At 46.0% G+C, this 15,398-nt stretch overlaps 6 protein-coding genes across 6 annotated transcripts; 3 read left to right on the forward strand and 3 right to left on the reverse strand.

The window, feature by feature from the left end:
* Positions 1-440: 440 nt before the first annotated feature.
* Positions 441-791, reverse strand: TrAtP1_010226 (uncharacterized protein; the record flags this gene model as incomplete). The annotated part of the gene is made up of 1 exon (XM_014089861.1): positions 441-791. The coding sequence occupies one exon, from the start codon at positions 789-791 to the stop codon at positions 441-443; it is 351 nt and encodes a 116-aa protein (XP_013945336.1).
* A 134-nt stretch (positions 792-925) lies between these two features.
* Positions 926-1,461, reverse strand: TrAtP1_010227 (uncharacterized protein; the record flags this gene model as incomplete). The annotated part of the gene is made up of 2 exons (XM_014089860.2): positions 926-1,372; positions 1,429-1,461. 2 exons carry the CDS (start codon positions 1,459-1,461, stop codon positions 926-928), a joined length of 480 nt encoding a protein of 159 aa, XP_013945335.2.
* Positions 1,462-1,914: 453 nt separating this feature from the next.
* TrAtP1_010228 (uncharacterized protein) lies at positions 1,915-2,574 on the forward strand (the record flags this gene model as incomplete). Its single annotated transcript, XM_066114611.1, has 1 exon — positions 1,915-2,574. The coding sequence occupies one exon, from the start codon at positions 1,915-1,917 to the stop codon at positions 2,572-2,574; it is 660 nt and encodes a 219-aa protein (XP_065970707.1).
* Positions 2,575-2,601: 27 nt separating this feature from the next.
* On the forward strand, positions 2,602-3,119 carry TrAtP1_010229 (uncharacterized protein; the record flags this gene model as incomplete). Its single annotated transcript, XM_014089859.2, has 2 exons — positions 2,602-2,979; positions 3,039-3,119. The coding sequence occupies 2 exons, from the start codon at positions 2,602-2,604 to the stop codon at positions 3,117-3,119; spliced, it is 459 nt and encodes a 152-aa protein (XP_013945334.2).
* A 1,111-nt stretch (positions 3,120-4,230) lies between these two features.
* On the reverse strand, positions 4,231-6,820 carry TrAtP1_010230 (uncharacterized protein; the record flags this gene model as incomplete). Its single annotated transcript, XM_014089858.2, has 8 exons — positions 4,231-4,276; positions 4,334-4,458; positions 4,537-5,375; positions 5,427-5,659; positions 5,720-5,840; positions 5,897-6,236; positions 6,355-6,511; positions 6,567-6,820. The coding sequence occupies 8 exons, from the start codon at positions 6,818-6,820 to the stop codon at positions 4,231-4,233; spliced, it is 2,115 nt and encodes a 704-aa protein (XP_013945333.1).
* Positions 6,821-10,073: 3,253 nt separating this feature from the next.
* TrAtP1_010231 (uncharacterized protein) lies at positions 10,074-11,612 on the forward strand (the record flags this gene model as incomplete). The annotated part of the gene is made up of 7 exons (XM_066114612.1): positions 10,074-10,303; positions 10,356-10,464; positions 10,534-10,674; positions 10,737-11,055; positions 11,109-11,214; positions 11,272-11,361; positions 11,417-11,612. The coding sequence occupies 7 exons, from the start codon at positions 10,074-10,076 to the stop codon at positions 11,610-11,612; spliced, it is 1,191 nt and encodes a 396-aa protein (XP_065970708.1).
* Between the last annotated feature and the right edge of the window lie 3,786 nt (positions 11,613-15,398).

Below are 15,398 nucleotides of genomic sequence, written 5' to 3' on the forward strand. Positions count from 1 at the left end.
GACAGCGCTATCCCGCCCTAACTGCTGAAGAGGGATCTCAACAAGATACACGGAGAATCCTTGAAGATGGAGTCCGATATGCTAACACTGTTTACGCCTCGATTTTTGATGATTTAACTATTCGCAACCTCTTTTATCTTGCGGTCATTCGCGATTGTCATCGGGCTATGAAGGTTGCAAGAAAAGGACTGTCTGATCTCACCAATATGGCCATTCTGCACTCCTCGATAGTGTTTCCGTGGTGATGGATGTTTTGCATAGGAATTTCTTGAACTTTATCTCGCATTCAATCAATATCATAAGATGTCAAAAAGTTTGAGCGCGCTCACTTAAATAGCTTCAAGCCAGAAGGATGCCAAGATGGCGGCATGAGCTGCTCTAAATGTGGCCAGACTCATTTCAACATACGTTATACATTGACATTCCTTTGGCCCGAGCATTTATTGACTCTTATCCATACTTTCTAAATAATCTCGTAAATTCGTGGTCAGTAATCCCAGCTGTGTATTCGCAAGGGCATCCTGAGACACTGAGATGTCTCTCCGACCTTGAAAGAGAGCACCTCTGATGATACTTTCGATGCCTTGCTTTGGGTTACCGTCTGCAAGCAGTCTCCAGCCTTCTTGGCGAAGATTATCGGCATCAACGTAAGATACACTCCATTTCGACTGTGTAATGTCCTCCAGGGCCGCAAGGATCTCTGATTGAGAAACGATGAAGCTCCTGATGGATAGATATTGGTTGGCACTGTCCGCAGGCCTTTGCAAAACGGACACCACGCTCTGCGCCATGGCAGGAATTGTTGTGGAGTCGAAACGAGCTTCACCAGTGTCAAAGATGGTGGCTGTTCTTTCTGACACCGAGAAACCCAGGCCCCAGAGTTAATGCCCTGTGTATAGTTTACGTTAGCTGCGGCACGGGGACATCAGATACGATAATTGCTGCCCACCACATCAAACAACGCGCCTCCAGAGAGACACGTCCAACTAAAATCCGGGTGCAATCGACACTTTTCCCGCAGGTACCCAATCAATTCGGTCTTGGGTGCCATGAGCTTCTTGAAATCTTCAATTGGCTGAGCAATGCTGCCAGAGCCATACTCGCTAGGAATAAATCGCTTGACCCCGGCCTGAATTGCTGCATCGACCATGACTTTCTGAGCTGCAATTGGCGGTCTAGCAGCTACGGCGCTCACCACGGCCACCTGGCCCGTGAAGATCTTGACAAGTGACCCGTAGGTGTAATCGCTAGTCACGAAAATCGCACCGTTAGTTTCCTCTGAATTGAAGCTTGAGTTTCGAGTCACGACCGTGACGTTGAAGCCTGCGTCTATCAAGGCTTTAACAATTGGCCGACCAACTTGGCCAGTTCCCTACACACCAAGAGTGCTCAGTAAATAAATTGTGACGATGGAAGTGTGCGTCTTACGCCGAGAACTGCGATATTGCGAGAGTTTGCCATTTTCACGCAGCTATTCAGAAAAGTCCGTCAAGCTTATTATCACTGCCGATCAATTGAAGATGACTCTATTCGATGTGCTTAGAACGCCCATCATTTATACAGACGACAATTGCAAAACACGTTTAACGAGGCCACCAGTTGTTACTATTAGTTACGTATGCTAGAAAGCCTGCTCAATGACGCAAGCTTGCACTCTTTGGAATCTTGAATGTCCAAGCATAATCTGTTGCAACTTTACGCGAAACAATCAGCCCTAGTTTGAGTAGGTTGTCAGTCACAGCCACCTCGCAGCGAACTCCGCATTCAGCTCCGCATCGTCAGATTAGCTAGTTTAAAGCCTTCAGTGAGAACATGTAATAAACACATGAGCGCGTTCTTGCCCGAGTTTCGTAAAGCTGTTTTTCTCTTGCAACTATTATTGCTCAATCCTCAGACTCTTTCACGACACTCAATATGGCGGCCAGCATTTCTCGACCGTCGACAATGCGCGCTTGGACGTTCAACAGCGGCGGTGCGCCAGAGCAAGTCTTGTCATTCAACCCGTCCTTGTCTGCTCCCACAGACCCAAAGGGCTCGGACGTCTTGATCAAAATATCCCACGCGTCACTCTCTTCTCCTGGCTGGAATCTGATGAGGGACATTCCGTCTCTCCTGAGGAAAAACGCAATACCGGAGCTCGACTTTTCTGGCCGCGTCGTCTCGGCAGGTCCTGCTGTTCCAGCTGAATTCGCTCCAGGAGCGGCTGTGTTTGGTACCGTTTCCAAGTTGGGCAGTATCATTCATAATCAGGGAACACTGGCGGAGTATATTGTGTTGAACGTCGATTGTATCGCCGTCATGCCGACCAATGTAACATTTGCAGAGGCCGCTTGTCTAAGCTGCCTCGGACAAGTTGCACTGGAAATGGTCCATCGGGCTAAAATTAAAAAGGACGATCGAGTTCTTGTCAATGGAGGTAGTGGCGCTGTGGGAGCAGCCGCTGTCCAGCTCTGTAAGGACTTGGGCGGTTTCGTCGTGACAACGTGCTCTACCAAACACGCCGATAGGATGAAACAGTCTTTAGGAGCAGATGAGGCAAGTGCATCTGATTTCATGTTTGCTACTGACACATAGAAATGACTAATCTCTTCCTCGCTCACGATGCAGATTATTGACTACTCTCAAGTCAACTCCGTGCCCACCGCTCTTGAGAAATCCTACGGCGCGAGCCAATTTGATGCCATCTTAGATGCGGTAGGCTCTCAAGAATTGTTTCGACAATGTCCAAAGTACCTTAAGCCTGAAGGCGTGTTCATCAACGTCGGCGACGGCGACGCCCATACAGGTCGGCTTGGTTTACTTCTGCGTACACTTCAAAATTTGTTTCAACCGGCTTTCTTGGGTGGCGTGCCGAGGCGATATATCACGTTCAGCGCGCCGCTGAATGGGCAAAATGCGGCACATCTTGGAAACTTGGCTTCGAAGGGCAAGATGCAAGTGTTGATTGACTCAACGTTCTCGTTAGAAGACGCCATTAGCGTAAGATTGATACCGCGACAGGGGCAGCTTGTATGTGTCTATACTAACACGGTCTCCAGGGATACAAACGCTACAAAAGCGGCCAATCCCAAGGCAGAGTTGTCATTAACATCACGAATATGGATGAACAAGATCAATAAAGCCGAGTTCCATTAGCACTTCTAGTTTAGGATTCTCGTCGTATCGCTCCGCTCTAAGACGTGATTGAGAAGTTACCGTCCGAGGAATTGCTCAAAGGGCCTCTGTAGGCGGTGTATCCTGGGTTCAAGGCCATGCTGAGATATTTAGACGAATAATTTGATGAACATAATGATGAACATGTAATAATGTCTGATTGGGTTTTGCTAGTTATTATAGTGCTAGCTTGGCAAGCAGCGACTTAATCAACTTTTCTTTGGACTAAATAGGTGAATTTTGTGATGGAATGCCCTTTCCCTATTAGAAAGATATAATCTTTACCGAAGTTCAAATATGAAGCAGTGAGTCTGTTAATTTTGACCTAAAATGAGTCCGGGGACCGAGACGAGGAACTCACTCATTGACTGTGTGACAGAGCCATAAACTCGTCAAACAATTCTGCGGAGCGGAGATGGACTCTCCGCATGCCAGGAACTTGATAAATCAAGACGCCTAGCCACGTCGCTGCAACTAAGAAGCGATCAACGAATCTCATGACCGAGAATTAACGTGAGGCTCTTCCGATTGGCTAGATCGGAGAGCGCCGAGACTTTTTTATTGCCTTGTTCGGAAGCTGTACTATTTTAGGTAGCCGAGCTAAAAGCTCACCGAATGAGCCGCAGCATCATCGCTAGCCAACTCGGTCCATCTGTTAAGCTAGGAATATAAACCAAAAGACCTCCATAAACCTCCACATACGACCATAGGTAGTGGAGAATTCGGGGTCCCGTCTGCTCCCCCATAGACAAGCCACTAACCGGCAGATTAGTAGTCAAGTGGGTGACCATTGGCGAACACCGGCTGTTGTATGTTTTTTAGGTTTATTTTTGACTTTTGCTTTGGTGAAGAAGGCTAATACAGGTGACAAACTACTAAACTTCGCCAATTGGAAGGATATAGATGTATGAAATGGGCCGGAACCTGATTTGGTATCTGCATAAACCTAGACCTAGATTTTATATAACATCTCTCTTATATAACATAGTTTCGCTATATACAATGAGAGACTACACCTACTTCGATTAGAAATAGGTATGGGTTCATCTGATCAGCTTCCCATCTATAGATCCGGATCTAAAGACCAACTAGAACCGTTTCAAGAGCAGTGTAGTTTGGAGATCTGCGGTACTTCGAGTTAGCTGAGTCAAACTACACAGAGATGTTACCAGAATCATACCCTAGTCCTGTTACTGGATCCCATCCCGCAGCAGCAGGGAAACCCCACAGGGTTGTTTCGTCAGGAGAGCTACAGCCCTCGTTACTGCCCACAGTGATGTCGTTAAAGGCCTCCGGATGCGCATACTGAGAGTAGTCAAAAGTTAGCAATATGAAAAAGCCTCTATGACTAACACAAATAATCCAAAGTACAACAGCACTTACCAGAGCTGGATTGACAAATCCAAGCGTGCTCTTTCCTGCAGCAATGCGCTTCTCGTTGATGAGAGTCAGTATAGAACCCCAGAGGGGAGCCGAAAGCGAGGTCCCGCCAATTGTGTAATAGTCTCCTCCATAGACTATGATCTGATTCTCTCCTACAGCAGCCACGTCTGGATAGCCTCGACCACCACTGTTATACACTTGATTGACGTCTGTGATGTTATCGAAGCTGCCGTTAACAATGATCTGGTTATACGAGCTAAACGGCAACGAAGCCTGCACTTGATCATAGTACGCCTGGATGGCATCCTTCTGATAATCGGCGACCTCGTGGATATTGCTGAAACCACCACCACTGGGGAATTGAGTAGTAGCAACCTCTTCGAGTATCTCCCACTCAACTGGAGGCGCACTAGGGTCTGGCCGCCTCAGCTCCGTACCGCCAACAGTGAGGATATAAGGGCACGTCTGAGGGAAGGCTGGTGTGAATATAGTCCCTACAGTGGGCTCCGCAGTCGAACCGATACAACCCAGGTGAGATGCGACACCGTCATCGCCCGATGATATAACAACGGTAACTCCCTGCAAGCCAAGCTTCATATACTCGTTGCATTGGCGGTACTGGTAGTTGTTGGGAAGAAGATCTTCAATGGCGCTATAAGAAATAGATATCACATTAGTAGGCTTGTACACGCCGCATTGGAGCTGTCCTTGATATCCTATAGGCGCAGGATAATTGGTGTTTGGATAGAATGGATCGGCGCATGATGGGTCGGTGCAGTCACCAGTCTCGTTAAATGCGCTGTAGGTGCAGTAACTGCCATCAATAGCGTCGAGGAAGGCTTGGATTGGTCAGCTAAACATGTGAACGAGAGGCTATGGATTTATCTTACTGTTGAAGAAACCTTCAGATCCGACAATCTCCCAATATTCATCATCTGTCTGGAACAAGACGGTTGTCTGGGGCCATATAAGCGGGATGGAAGCCTGGAAGTCCAAACTAGATTCCGCTCCAATGCTGGTCCAGTCAGGACCGAGAGTAGCCACGATGTCTTCGTAAGACCCAATGGCACCATCAACAAGTCGATTTTCGGGATACGTCCCAGCTGGGATATCAAGGTATCTGCTGCAGTATGAGATTCGAGTTTTATGTAGTATGTATGGGATATCATTGAGGGATCCTTACGGATAAAGATTCGCCAAGAGCTGATCGAGATCAGCTGTACTGTAATGATCGTCCAGAGATTCAAAGATTCCAAGCTCGTTTCCAGGAGCAGCGGTCGTACCATTGACAACGCCGTACTGAACTACGCTGTATATTAGCACAGTCAAGCATTCCGGATGATATTACGGGGCCACTCACCTCTTATGCAATCTGCAGTAATGAAATCGCTGCAAGTGGTAGAATTCACACCTGGGATGTCGTTTGCAGCACTTATATAAGCAATGTTATTCTCAGCAATTGGGCCGTCCCTAAGTCCAGGGACCTTTTCTCTGCGCTTCTTTAGCTTTCGCTTCAAGGCCCCATTTTCTCGCATTCTAATGCCTGGAGTAGCATAGTCAATGTGTTCCTGGATATGAGTGGGAACGTGGTACTCATCACAGGCAATATCTCTATGCGAGCCTGTGCTGTCTTCCCAGAAGTAGAAGTCAGTGATGAGGAGGTCCTCAGCCTCTTCGGCTGCAGCATCAAATTGGATCCACTGTAATACCGAATGTTAGAGAAATCGCACAAAGATACTATTAAGATGTCGCTTATGTGCACCAGCCTTGGGCATAAAGGCCTCGGTAGTAGCCGGGCTTATAAGATATAGTACTTACCTGTTTATTAGCCGATTGGCTAATGCGCTGTCTTTCAATGCCGGAAGACACAAGCCAATCAATGACAGCATCCACACTGGACTGCGCAGGAGCAAAGAAGTCGATAATCTCCTCCGAGGTCATGTGTTTGCCGTAATGGGTGGAACCTGGGGTAGAGCTATACTCTAAATGTTAGCGTCACTCCTATGCTCTTATCTAGATGGATCACCAACATTTCCATAAGTCTAGTATGCCCTGCATCCAAGTTACGCTGCTTCAGGCCGATACGCATCGGCAGAACAATTTTGGGAGACAGCCTTTCCCTCTTATTCCAGTGCCGGGTTATGCGAGGCTTGTGCCGTTCATGGAGCGTGTGCGTGTTGGGAACATCACGCTTGCCTGGGGCCTTGTCGCGCAAAAGAGGACTTGCAACAACTTCAAGGGCCAGCCCAAGGCCAAAAGCGGCGACGAGAGAACGAAACAACATTGCCGTCTTCTATCGAGTAAACTCAGTCTACTAAAAAAGATAGAGATACTACAATCTACAGCAATAAAAGCATTGTAAAAGAGGCAGAATAGAACATTATTTAAATCTATAGCTCTATCTTGGTAAAAGAAGCAATTGTTGCATTGACATGAACAGGGTATTACTAGATGTGGAAGGTACATTAAACAAGGTGTGTCAAGTGATATCAAGTAGAGATAATGGATCCCTGTACTTTAGCCGGATATAGGAGCGATTGCTACCATTCATACTCACTCATATTAAGCTCTCTGTTAAAGTATGTCTATAACGCTTCAGAGATACGACATGCCGATCAATCTTTTAAAATCTTCCATCTAGTTATAGTCACAATATCTTCCAAGTATAAAGGAAGAAAGAGGCAAAGAGAGGCGACTAGCTTTTGCAAATCAGCAGTTGTCTTGACAATGTTGTAGGTAGGGTTAATATAGAGTGATTCTAACCATCCAATTATTATAAATTGCAGGCTTCCTCCGAATATCCCAACGAAACAGTTGACATACATGCATATATGGCGCTATTGAATCATAGGTAATGTTGATAGTAGAGAGTGACTTGTAATCAGTTCAATTTTAGCGGAGAATGTCCAATACTTCGAATGTCGCCTTTCCAAAAACAGATGCCAAGTCTTCATTATGCGCTATGCGCGTGCTCTTGCCCCTCTATTCCGTCAACAGCGTTATCTCCAGACTTTACAGTATTTAGTCACGCATAGAACAAAGCTGTAAACTTTCGTAGCTAACCCCTCATCATTCAAATCATACAATCCCTTCCCACTTCAATAGGATAGTTTGCTACAACTCTTGCTTTGGTTCAACGTAGATAACAATACTGAATACGAGACTGCTCATGGAAACTAGTAATCATTCATTTTGGTAATCTCTTTATAATCATCATACGTGCAAGAACTCCATCTTCTTATCTGCAGAGAACCTGCAGCTTGCATCCAACTTCTTCTAGCACTACTACCCTCCTTCGATATCACGACCTTGAATTAACGCTACAATCATCAATCACACTGAAAGAGCTCTTGGCAAGACTGTTTGCGTTAGCTAGTTGTGTGTTCATCACACCATCTCCATTGATGCACGTCTTTCATGTTATCACGAGTGCAAATAATACTAGCAGCTTCCATATGAAGCTGCGGCCTTCTCGGGATGATTTCTCATTAAGGCCTCGTGCTACCAACTCCCGCAATATCGGCATATATATCACCGACTATATGCGGGCTGCCGAATTGAAAGGGGGGGTCAATGGCGGCCATGCGGCAAATTATTCACGATGCGGAGACAAGGACGTTTGATGAAGAACACATACAGTATCTAAGAGTAAGGTCTTCGCAACACAACACGTTTAATGAAGACTCAACGCATGACCAGTTGCAAACATCTTGGAACCATCAGTAATGAAAAACGAGAGCCCCCATTAACACGTCCCATTCACCTCGTTCTTTAAATATAGGGGCCTTCTCCTTCGATATCCTAGGACTCCACTATCTCGAACTTCGTATTTAATGACAATGAACTACCAACACTTGAATCATAGTATTCATCTTAGTTCAAGAAATGCTTTCCAATGGTGAAGTATTCTCTTAGTTTAGCAGTCTACTAAATGCTAGCCCAGCCTCGTGGTTGGTTTTGACTTCTTCTCTAGTGTCGGTAGTTTTGAGTCTTACGCACTCTAATTGCTAAGTAATAATGTTATATTTAGTATATAACAAACTTAGCGTTGGATACTGCGTATAGTACTATGTACTTTTCTTAACGGAGGTCTTTCATCACCCCACCCTTATCCCCGCCCCTTTGCGAATGATCTTGATCTATATGGCAATGCCGGCCGATGAACAGCGTATGAATTCGTGCCCAGACCTCCAACTTTCCTCATTCGATTGTCAAAAGGAATTTGAGTAAGAAATTGGCCTTGCTACTATAATCTCCAAAGAGTAGGCGGCCCAAAGTACAATCGTATATATGCCCAAGTACTAATAATCTTTGGTGTCCACGGCAGTACAGTCATGCTCTTTATGTATGATCCATTATTCTTCTATTTGCTACTTCATCATGATCGTGTTACCCTAATATCTCTCTTAATTCGCTTGGACACTGATGAGGGGAATTTTGCGAGCTTCAGCCCAAACAACCAATAGCTCATGCAGTCGGAAATCTGTAGTGTTCAATTTTCCATGCAATAGGTCTAGGCATCAAAGGGGCCTGATCGTCTATTATCTCGAATTTGAGATCTCTCAAACCTGGAAGATGTTTTATTCTTACGAGAGATTACAGCATAGACAAATCTCCTTTTTAGAGTATCTGATACAAGACCGTCTACATGAAGTTTGTCTTTCTAGTGAAAGGACCAAGAGAATGTGTCTCAAAGTTGAGATGCCGTCTAGTATAGTCGTGTTTTAGTAAGCCAATCTATATGCTGCTGTAAGAGGCATGATCTACATAAGCTGCAGTATAAAGAGGAGGATATGACTGTCTTTGTCTTACTCTGCAAGGGATAATAGAAATGACGATACTTGGTGGAGAAGATGCGCACTAGCGAGCCCAATCAGTGTATTGCAGTTTCCTTCGAGTTCTCTTCATGTGTAACGTCTAAAAAGTAAAACAAGTGACACAGCTTCAGTATAGCAAGCCTTTTATGTGGTCCAGATCAATATGTACATCATAATTATGAAACGTATCAAAGCCAGAGCCCGTATTGCTTCTTGTGTGATACCATTGCTGCCCACTTGACTCCAAGTCGCACACCCAAATGATTGCGATTTCGGAGCCTGTCGTGAATTTAGCCAGGCCATATCTCATTTTATCTGCCAAGATGCACATGTGTAGCAAAGTAGCGTGCTCTTGTGGAACAAAGTAAACCTGCTTTATACCAACCTCTGGAGCTAAATATGCCATGTCTTGGATTTTGACCGTGGAAGAAATGCCGTTGATGACGTGTCGCTGTCTATCTCCCTTATAGTCCGTATAAGGAGTGTGAGACCGTCTCACCAGCAGCCTGGTCTAATAGAGATTCATTTTCCGTGATAGATCCTCGTATGTCTTAAGAAAGATGCTGAAATGTCTTTGAACGAGACATTACATGTCTCCCTACCAAATACTTCGGTATTATCCCAAGGTTGGACGCTAGTGAGTCTTATTTAAGCCCAAGGCCGCATGCCATCAAATTCATCTATTTCATCACATTTACTATATTTTACAAAATCTTGAACATGAGGCTATCCTCCATCTTAATCTTCCTTACTCTCGGGGTAATTCCCAGTCAAGGGCATTATGCGCCACCGATCGACCATGAGAATAGAGACAAACAGGACCTTGGGCGTCTTGTTGAAGACATACAGGCCAAAGTTTTCAAGTTTCTCGATAATAGGGAGGCTGAACTTGATGCAAGAAATGAGAGTACTCAATGTACAACAAAGAACATTGTTTTCCGCCGCGAATAGTATGTGGACAAAACACTGTGCAAATGGAATCCAGGCTAACCATCATTACAGCGGATCTCTTACTGAGGCCGAAAGATTAGACTACATCAATGCTGTGAAGTGTCTTCAGAAGTTATCGCCACGCTCTCCCGCGAGTGTGGTGCCTGGAGCGAGGTCTCGAGTCCGTAGCTTCTAGCCCCCAATTGACGCCGCCATCTGTGCATGTATTATGCTAACTCAGACATGACAGTATGATGACTTTGTTGCGGCGCATATCCAGCACACGCTGTCTATACACCTCACCGGCAATTTTCTACCATGGCATCGCTGGCTTATACACGAATATGAGCGTGCATTGCGTGAGGAATGTGGCTACAATGGCTACCAGCCTGTATGTATACTTTGTATGAAGTGCGGACACTTGATTCGATCATTTACTGATACCAGAAATAGTATTGGGACTGGCCCAAATATTCCTCGGCGCCAGAAAAATCTCCCATCTTCAACGGTGATCCCTACAGCTTGGGTGGGAATGGAGACTTTATTCCTCACGACGGACGTATCCGCCAGTCACCGAAAAATCTCCCTATCGCTGGACTCGGAATGTGGGTGCCTCCCGGCCTTGGGGGCGGTTTTGTTACCACAGGGCCATTCGCCAATATGACAGTCAATCTCGGTCCAGGCGACAGCGTGGTATATAATCCTCGACGTTTCAAGCGAGATATTGGCCCGTTCCATAACACTCGCTTCGCTAACTATACTACTATATTAAGTGAGACGAATTACATGTACAAGAGAGCATCACTACTAACCATATATCGGTAGACATACTACGACAGCCAAATATTGAAGAATTTCGGTATCAAGTAGAAGGTGTGCCCTACAGCAGCGAGATCGTTGGTCCTCATATCGCTGGACACACTACTATCGGGTAAGCCCTCTTTGCTGTCCGGTGGTGGAATGAGATGTTCTAAACTCTAGTGTATAGCGGCGATCCTGGGGCCGATATATATGCCTCCCCTGGCGATCCAGCATTTTATGTGCACCACACAATGGTAGACCGAATTTGGAGTCTATGGTAAGTGCTTGTAAACGGCCGCACTTATTCAAGATGCTCATAGATGTGTGCGCAGGCAAGCGATTGATCCTGAGATACGGCATAAAAAGCTAGGGGGCGAGGAATATGGGCACATCACCTGGGCAAACACGCCCCCTTCGAGGGAGACGAAGCTGAGTGACATTATCGACTTGGGGTATGCTAGCAAGTCTATACAGATTGAACATGTTATGAATACTCTGTCTGGGCCATTTTGCTACTTTTACCTGTAGTTAGCCGGTAGACGACGATGAAAATACAGGCAGAGCAGACATAAATAGCTATTCCTAAGGAATATCTTGCTCATAAAGGCGTAGACACAGTCATAACTGCCTACTTGAGAGACCAACTGCCAGAGCTGGGAGATAATAGCCAGTGCGATGACAATAGCCGATGCAGCATATTCTACATATCGTATACATCTAAATATCTCCGGTGCGCTCCATTCTCGGGAGATCTTCTCGGGGGAATCCAATAGCAAGCAGCACGCTCTCTTGCACATGACCCAGATCTATGAGATATCTTGCTATCTCGTGCCTGTCAAAGGGTGAATAGCTGTCAATATTAGGCGAACGTGGCGGACTTGAGGATAAGACGGCTGGGTCTGCTCCTGCCTCCTCAATCAAGTATTTGACCATCTTATCGTCTTCCCCAAATATCGCAGCAGCCAAAGCGCTGCCATAATCTCCGCTGAGATGCGCATTCACGTCGGCTCCATTCTCCACGAAAAGCTTGGCACACCCCAGCGAACCTTGGTATGCGGCTGTTCCTAGAGGGCTGCCGTAGTTGTTTCCTTCAGTCGCCAAATTCACATCCGCCCCATATTTTACCAAGACCTCTGCTGAGTTTATTCTATCCCAATAGGCAGCTGCTTCCAAGGCGCAACCATAGGAGCAGGCTGAACACGTGATGTTGGGATCCGCTCCTGCCTCAAGAAGAGGTTCAACCAAATCTTCTGCATTGCTGTGAACAGCCTGACAGAGCGGGCTTTTGCCGTTCCTCATCGCATTTGGGTCGACGCCCTTGTCTAGGAGCAGCCTTGCCGTTTTGATTCGTCCCCTTCCGATAGCTTCCATGAACGCGCTTCCATAGTCACTATCCAGCCCTCTGTGTATGTCGCTTCCCCGGTCAATGAGCTCAGAACAAAGGCCATCATGGCCCCACTTTGCAGCGATTGCGAGCAGATCCAGTCCCTCTTTATTAACTTGTGAGACATCAATGTCTTTATCCCACCAGCCCTTGAGCAACTTGTCAAGACCAAAAACGCAAATAACAAAAATGGACTTTTCTGGTGGCAGGAAATCCCATCGGTAACCGTAGACGTAAGCAAGGTCTCGGTTGATCCACATGTGCCTGCACCAAGCTTGATACTGTCGACTTGAGGGCTGTTGAGGACCTTGTGGTCCCAAAAAGCGTTTAAGAATCTCTGGTAGCCGCGTCGCCTCCTGGCACTCGTTTGGAGCGTTTTGCACATGTTGCAACCAATATTTTCTCGTATATTTTTGAAGAGGATGTCGCGCATCTAAATGGTTGTCAAGGTCCGGTGCCATCTTGAGATACTTTTCAACCTCGTCGTCCGAGTCAGGTAGTGTCCATGTCGAATAGCAATCTATCAAACAGGAAACCAGCAGAATTGCCACATCTTCGGGACCCTTGCTTACCCAGCTCTTATGCCGATCCTCGAAATACTCTGCAACTGATGCATGCGGAAATTTCCACACCCTCAGTTGAGAATCTAAAACAACCAAGTGTGAGCAGATATCCTCCAAAATCGACTCGTCGATGGGATCTGACAAGGTAAGGGACAGAAGGTTGCTCTCCAAACGAACGGCCATTAGCAGCACTTCGCTCGTCAATGGCTCTCTAGCGCATAAAACCCATTTGACTGCCCGTTTTAAGACGGCCTTTTCTTCATTTTTTGAATAGATCTCATCATACGCTTCTGTAAGGCTTTCGGGAAGCTTCCCAAGCCGCTCAATGATGTGTTCGTTGGTTCTCAGCTTTTTGAGCTGCGCCCATTGCAAGTATGCCCATCGAAACCTGCCAATTTATTAGCATGATTCAAAAGATTGTGAGATTATTCGAAGCAACAATATGGTGCCATGGGCAACTTACATTCCGTCGCTTTTCTCTCCAATCGTTTTCTTGACCTGCTCCTTGACTTCCGCAGAAACTGCACGCCATGCGCCACCAATCTTTGCTATCTCCATGTCGATATATTTCTCGATATCATCCTTGTTATCGGCGGTACTAATCTGAACCAGCCTCTGTGAACCAAGGTATTCTTCAATATCCGCCTCTTTGCGACTTGCAATGAAAACTTTGACAGTACCTTCACCCTTGTCGACAAGTTTGTGCAAAATGCGAGCAAGGGCCTCTCTAGTGTCCATCTCGCATTCATCTAGAGCGTCCAAGATCAAAGTAGTCCGAGGATAGAAGTTCATGAGCTCCATCAAGGCCATCTCACATTCGTCTGTGCTAAAGCCTCTTTTCTCGTTCTTCGCCTTGAGGTACAAGGCATAGACGTTTTTCTCCATCATGGTTGGATGGTTCGGCACCCTAGCAAGCTGAGATATATAGCTCCTAAGGATATGCTTCGTCTCTCGGCGCACTGGATCTGAACGGCTGCAGTAGAAGTACGCAAAGCCTTCATCATGCTCAGCGTTCCGCTTACGAGTGGCAAGAATATATTCAATGACTTTGGAGGTTAGAAAAGACTTCCCTGCGCCAACTAAAACAAAATCAAAGTGCAAAAGTCAGTTCAACATGTTCAGTCTCTGCTATCCCCCCCAATAAGTCAACTGGGGTAGAATTACGTACCGTTGCCTTGAAGCCATAGTATTGAGGACCTTGAATCTTTCCATTCGAGAAATATAGAATGACTCAATAGCCATTCGCATGTCTCAGGGGTTCTCGCTTCCTGCTTTTCCAGCTGATGCTCGCCGATTGGTATGGTGCTAATATAGTCTAGCGCTTGTTGCAATGTTCCATCCTCAATCTTCTCAAGCAGCTTCTTTACGGTGTCTTCAACGTTCCTTAGCGGTTCGTCAAGAGCCTGTAGAAGCTTTTGATGCTCTTGTGACGCAACTGCACCACAACCTTGAGCTGCCATCGACACTTTGCCTTCTTGATCTGCCAGCGCCGATACTAACTTTGCGCCTTCTCCACCAGATATAAGGGCACGCAGAAACTGCTTCCCTTGTCCTTCATTTAAACGCGTAGAGGCGTGGGCTAGGAGCTCCATCAATGCTTTGTATAGGTCCACAAGTGCATCCTGTAGATTCTGTGCCGCGGTATTATAAGTGCCGCCACTGAGGTATACTTGCTCGTATACCTTGCCATGTCTAATAAGTCGCAGGACTTTTTCGGCACATCCAAAGATGGCCGCAAGGTCCTCACATTGGGAAACGTTGGCCTAATTGTAAGCTTAACTGTTAGAAAAAAGATAGATCTTCGTGATTTGACAGGAAGGAAAAAGCAACAGGGGCTTTAGAATAAAGATGTACACGCAAAACGAGAATACCGAGCAAAAGTCATGAAAAGCTGCTCTTAGTAAAGTAGTAACATAACAGAAGTAGTAGAGGCGATATTGGAGCAATGCTTGTATTTACAAGATCTTCTTTTTTTTTTCTGTTTCTTGCTTGAATGTATATGTAGACTTTCTTACCTTCAAGAGTACTTTAACAGCTGACCAGACAACCGGGGACGGTGCTGGAGCAAAGTTGATGGAGATATCCCCAATTGTCGTCACCCACGCCACCACCCTGCTGGCGTAATCTCTCCATAGGATCTCCTGATCACCGATTTTGAGCTTCGGGGTTGCATCTTTGTACACTTCTTCCCTTTCTCGAATGATTTTGATGAGATCTTGGGCCTTCTCTTCGCCGCTGTCTTTTTTGGAGGCATCTGCGATCCAATTCTTGGTCTTTCGATCTAGTTTCTGATAAGCTCGAGACCATAAATCAGATCCGACACTCTCGTCAATTATTTCAGTGCGAGATTCGGCGGGCGTCTCAGTA

The sequence above is a fragment of the Trichoderma atroviride genome, chromosome 5 (genome assembly GCF_020647795.1).
Source record: "Trichoderma atroviride chromosome 5, complete sequence".
NCBI lineage: Eukaryota > Fungi > Ascomycota > Sordariomycetes > Hypocreales > Hypocreaceae > Trichoderma > Trichoderma atroviride.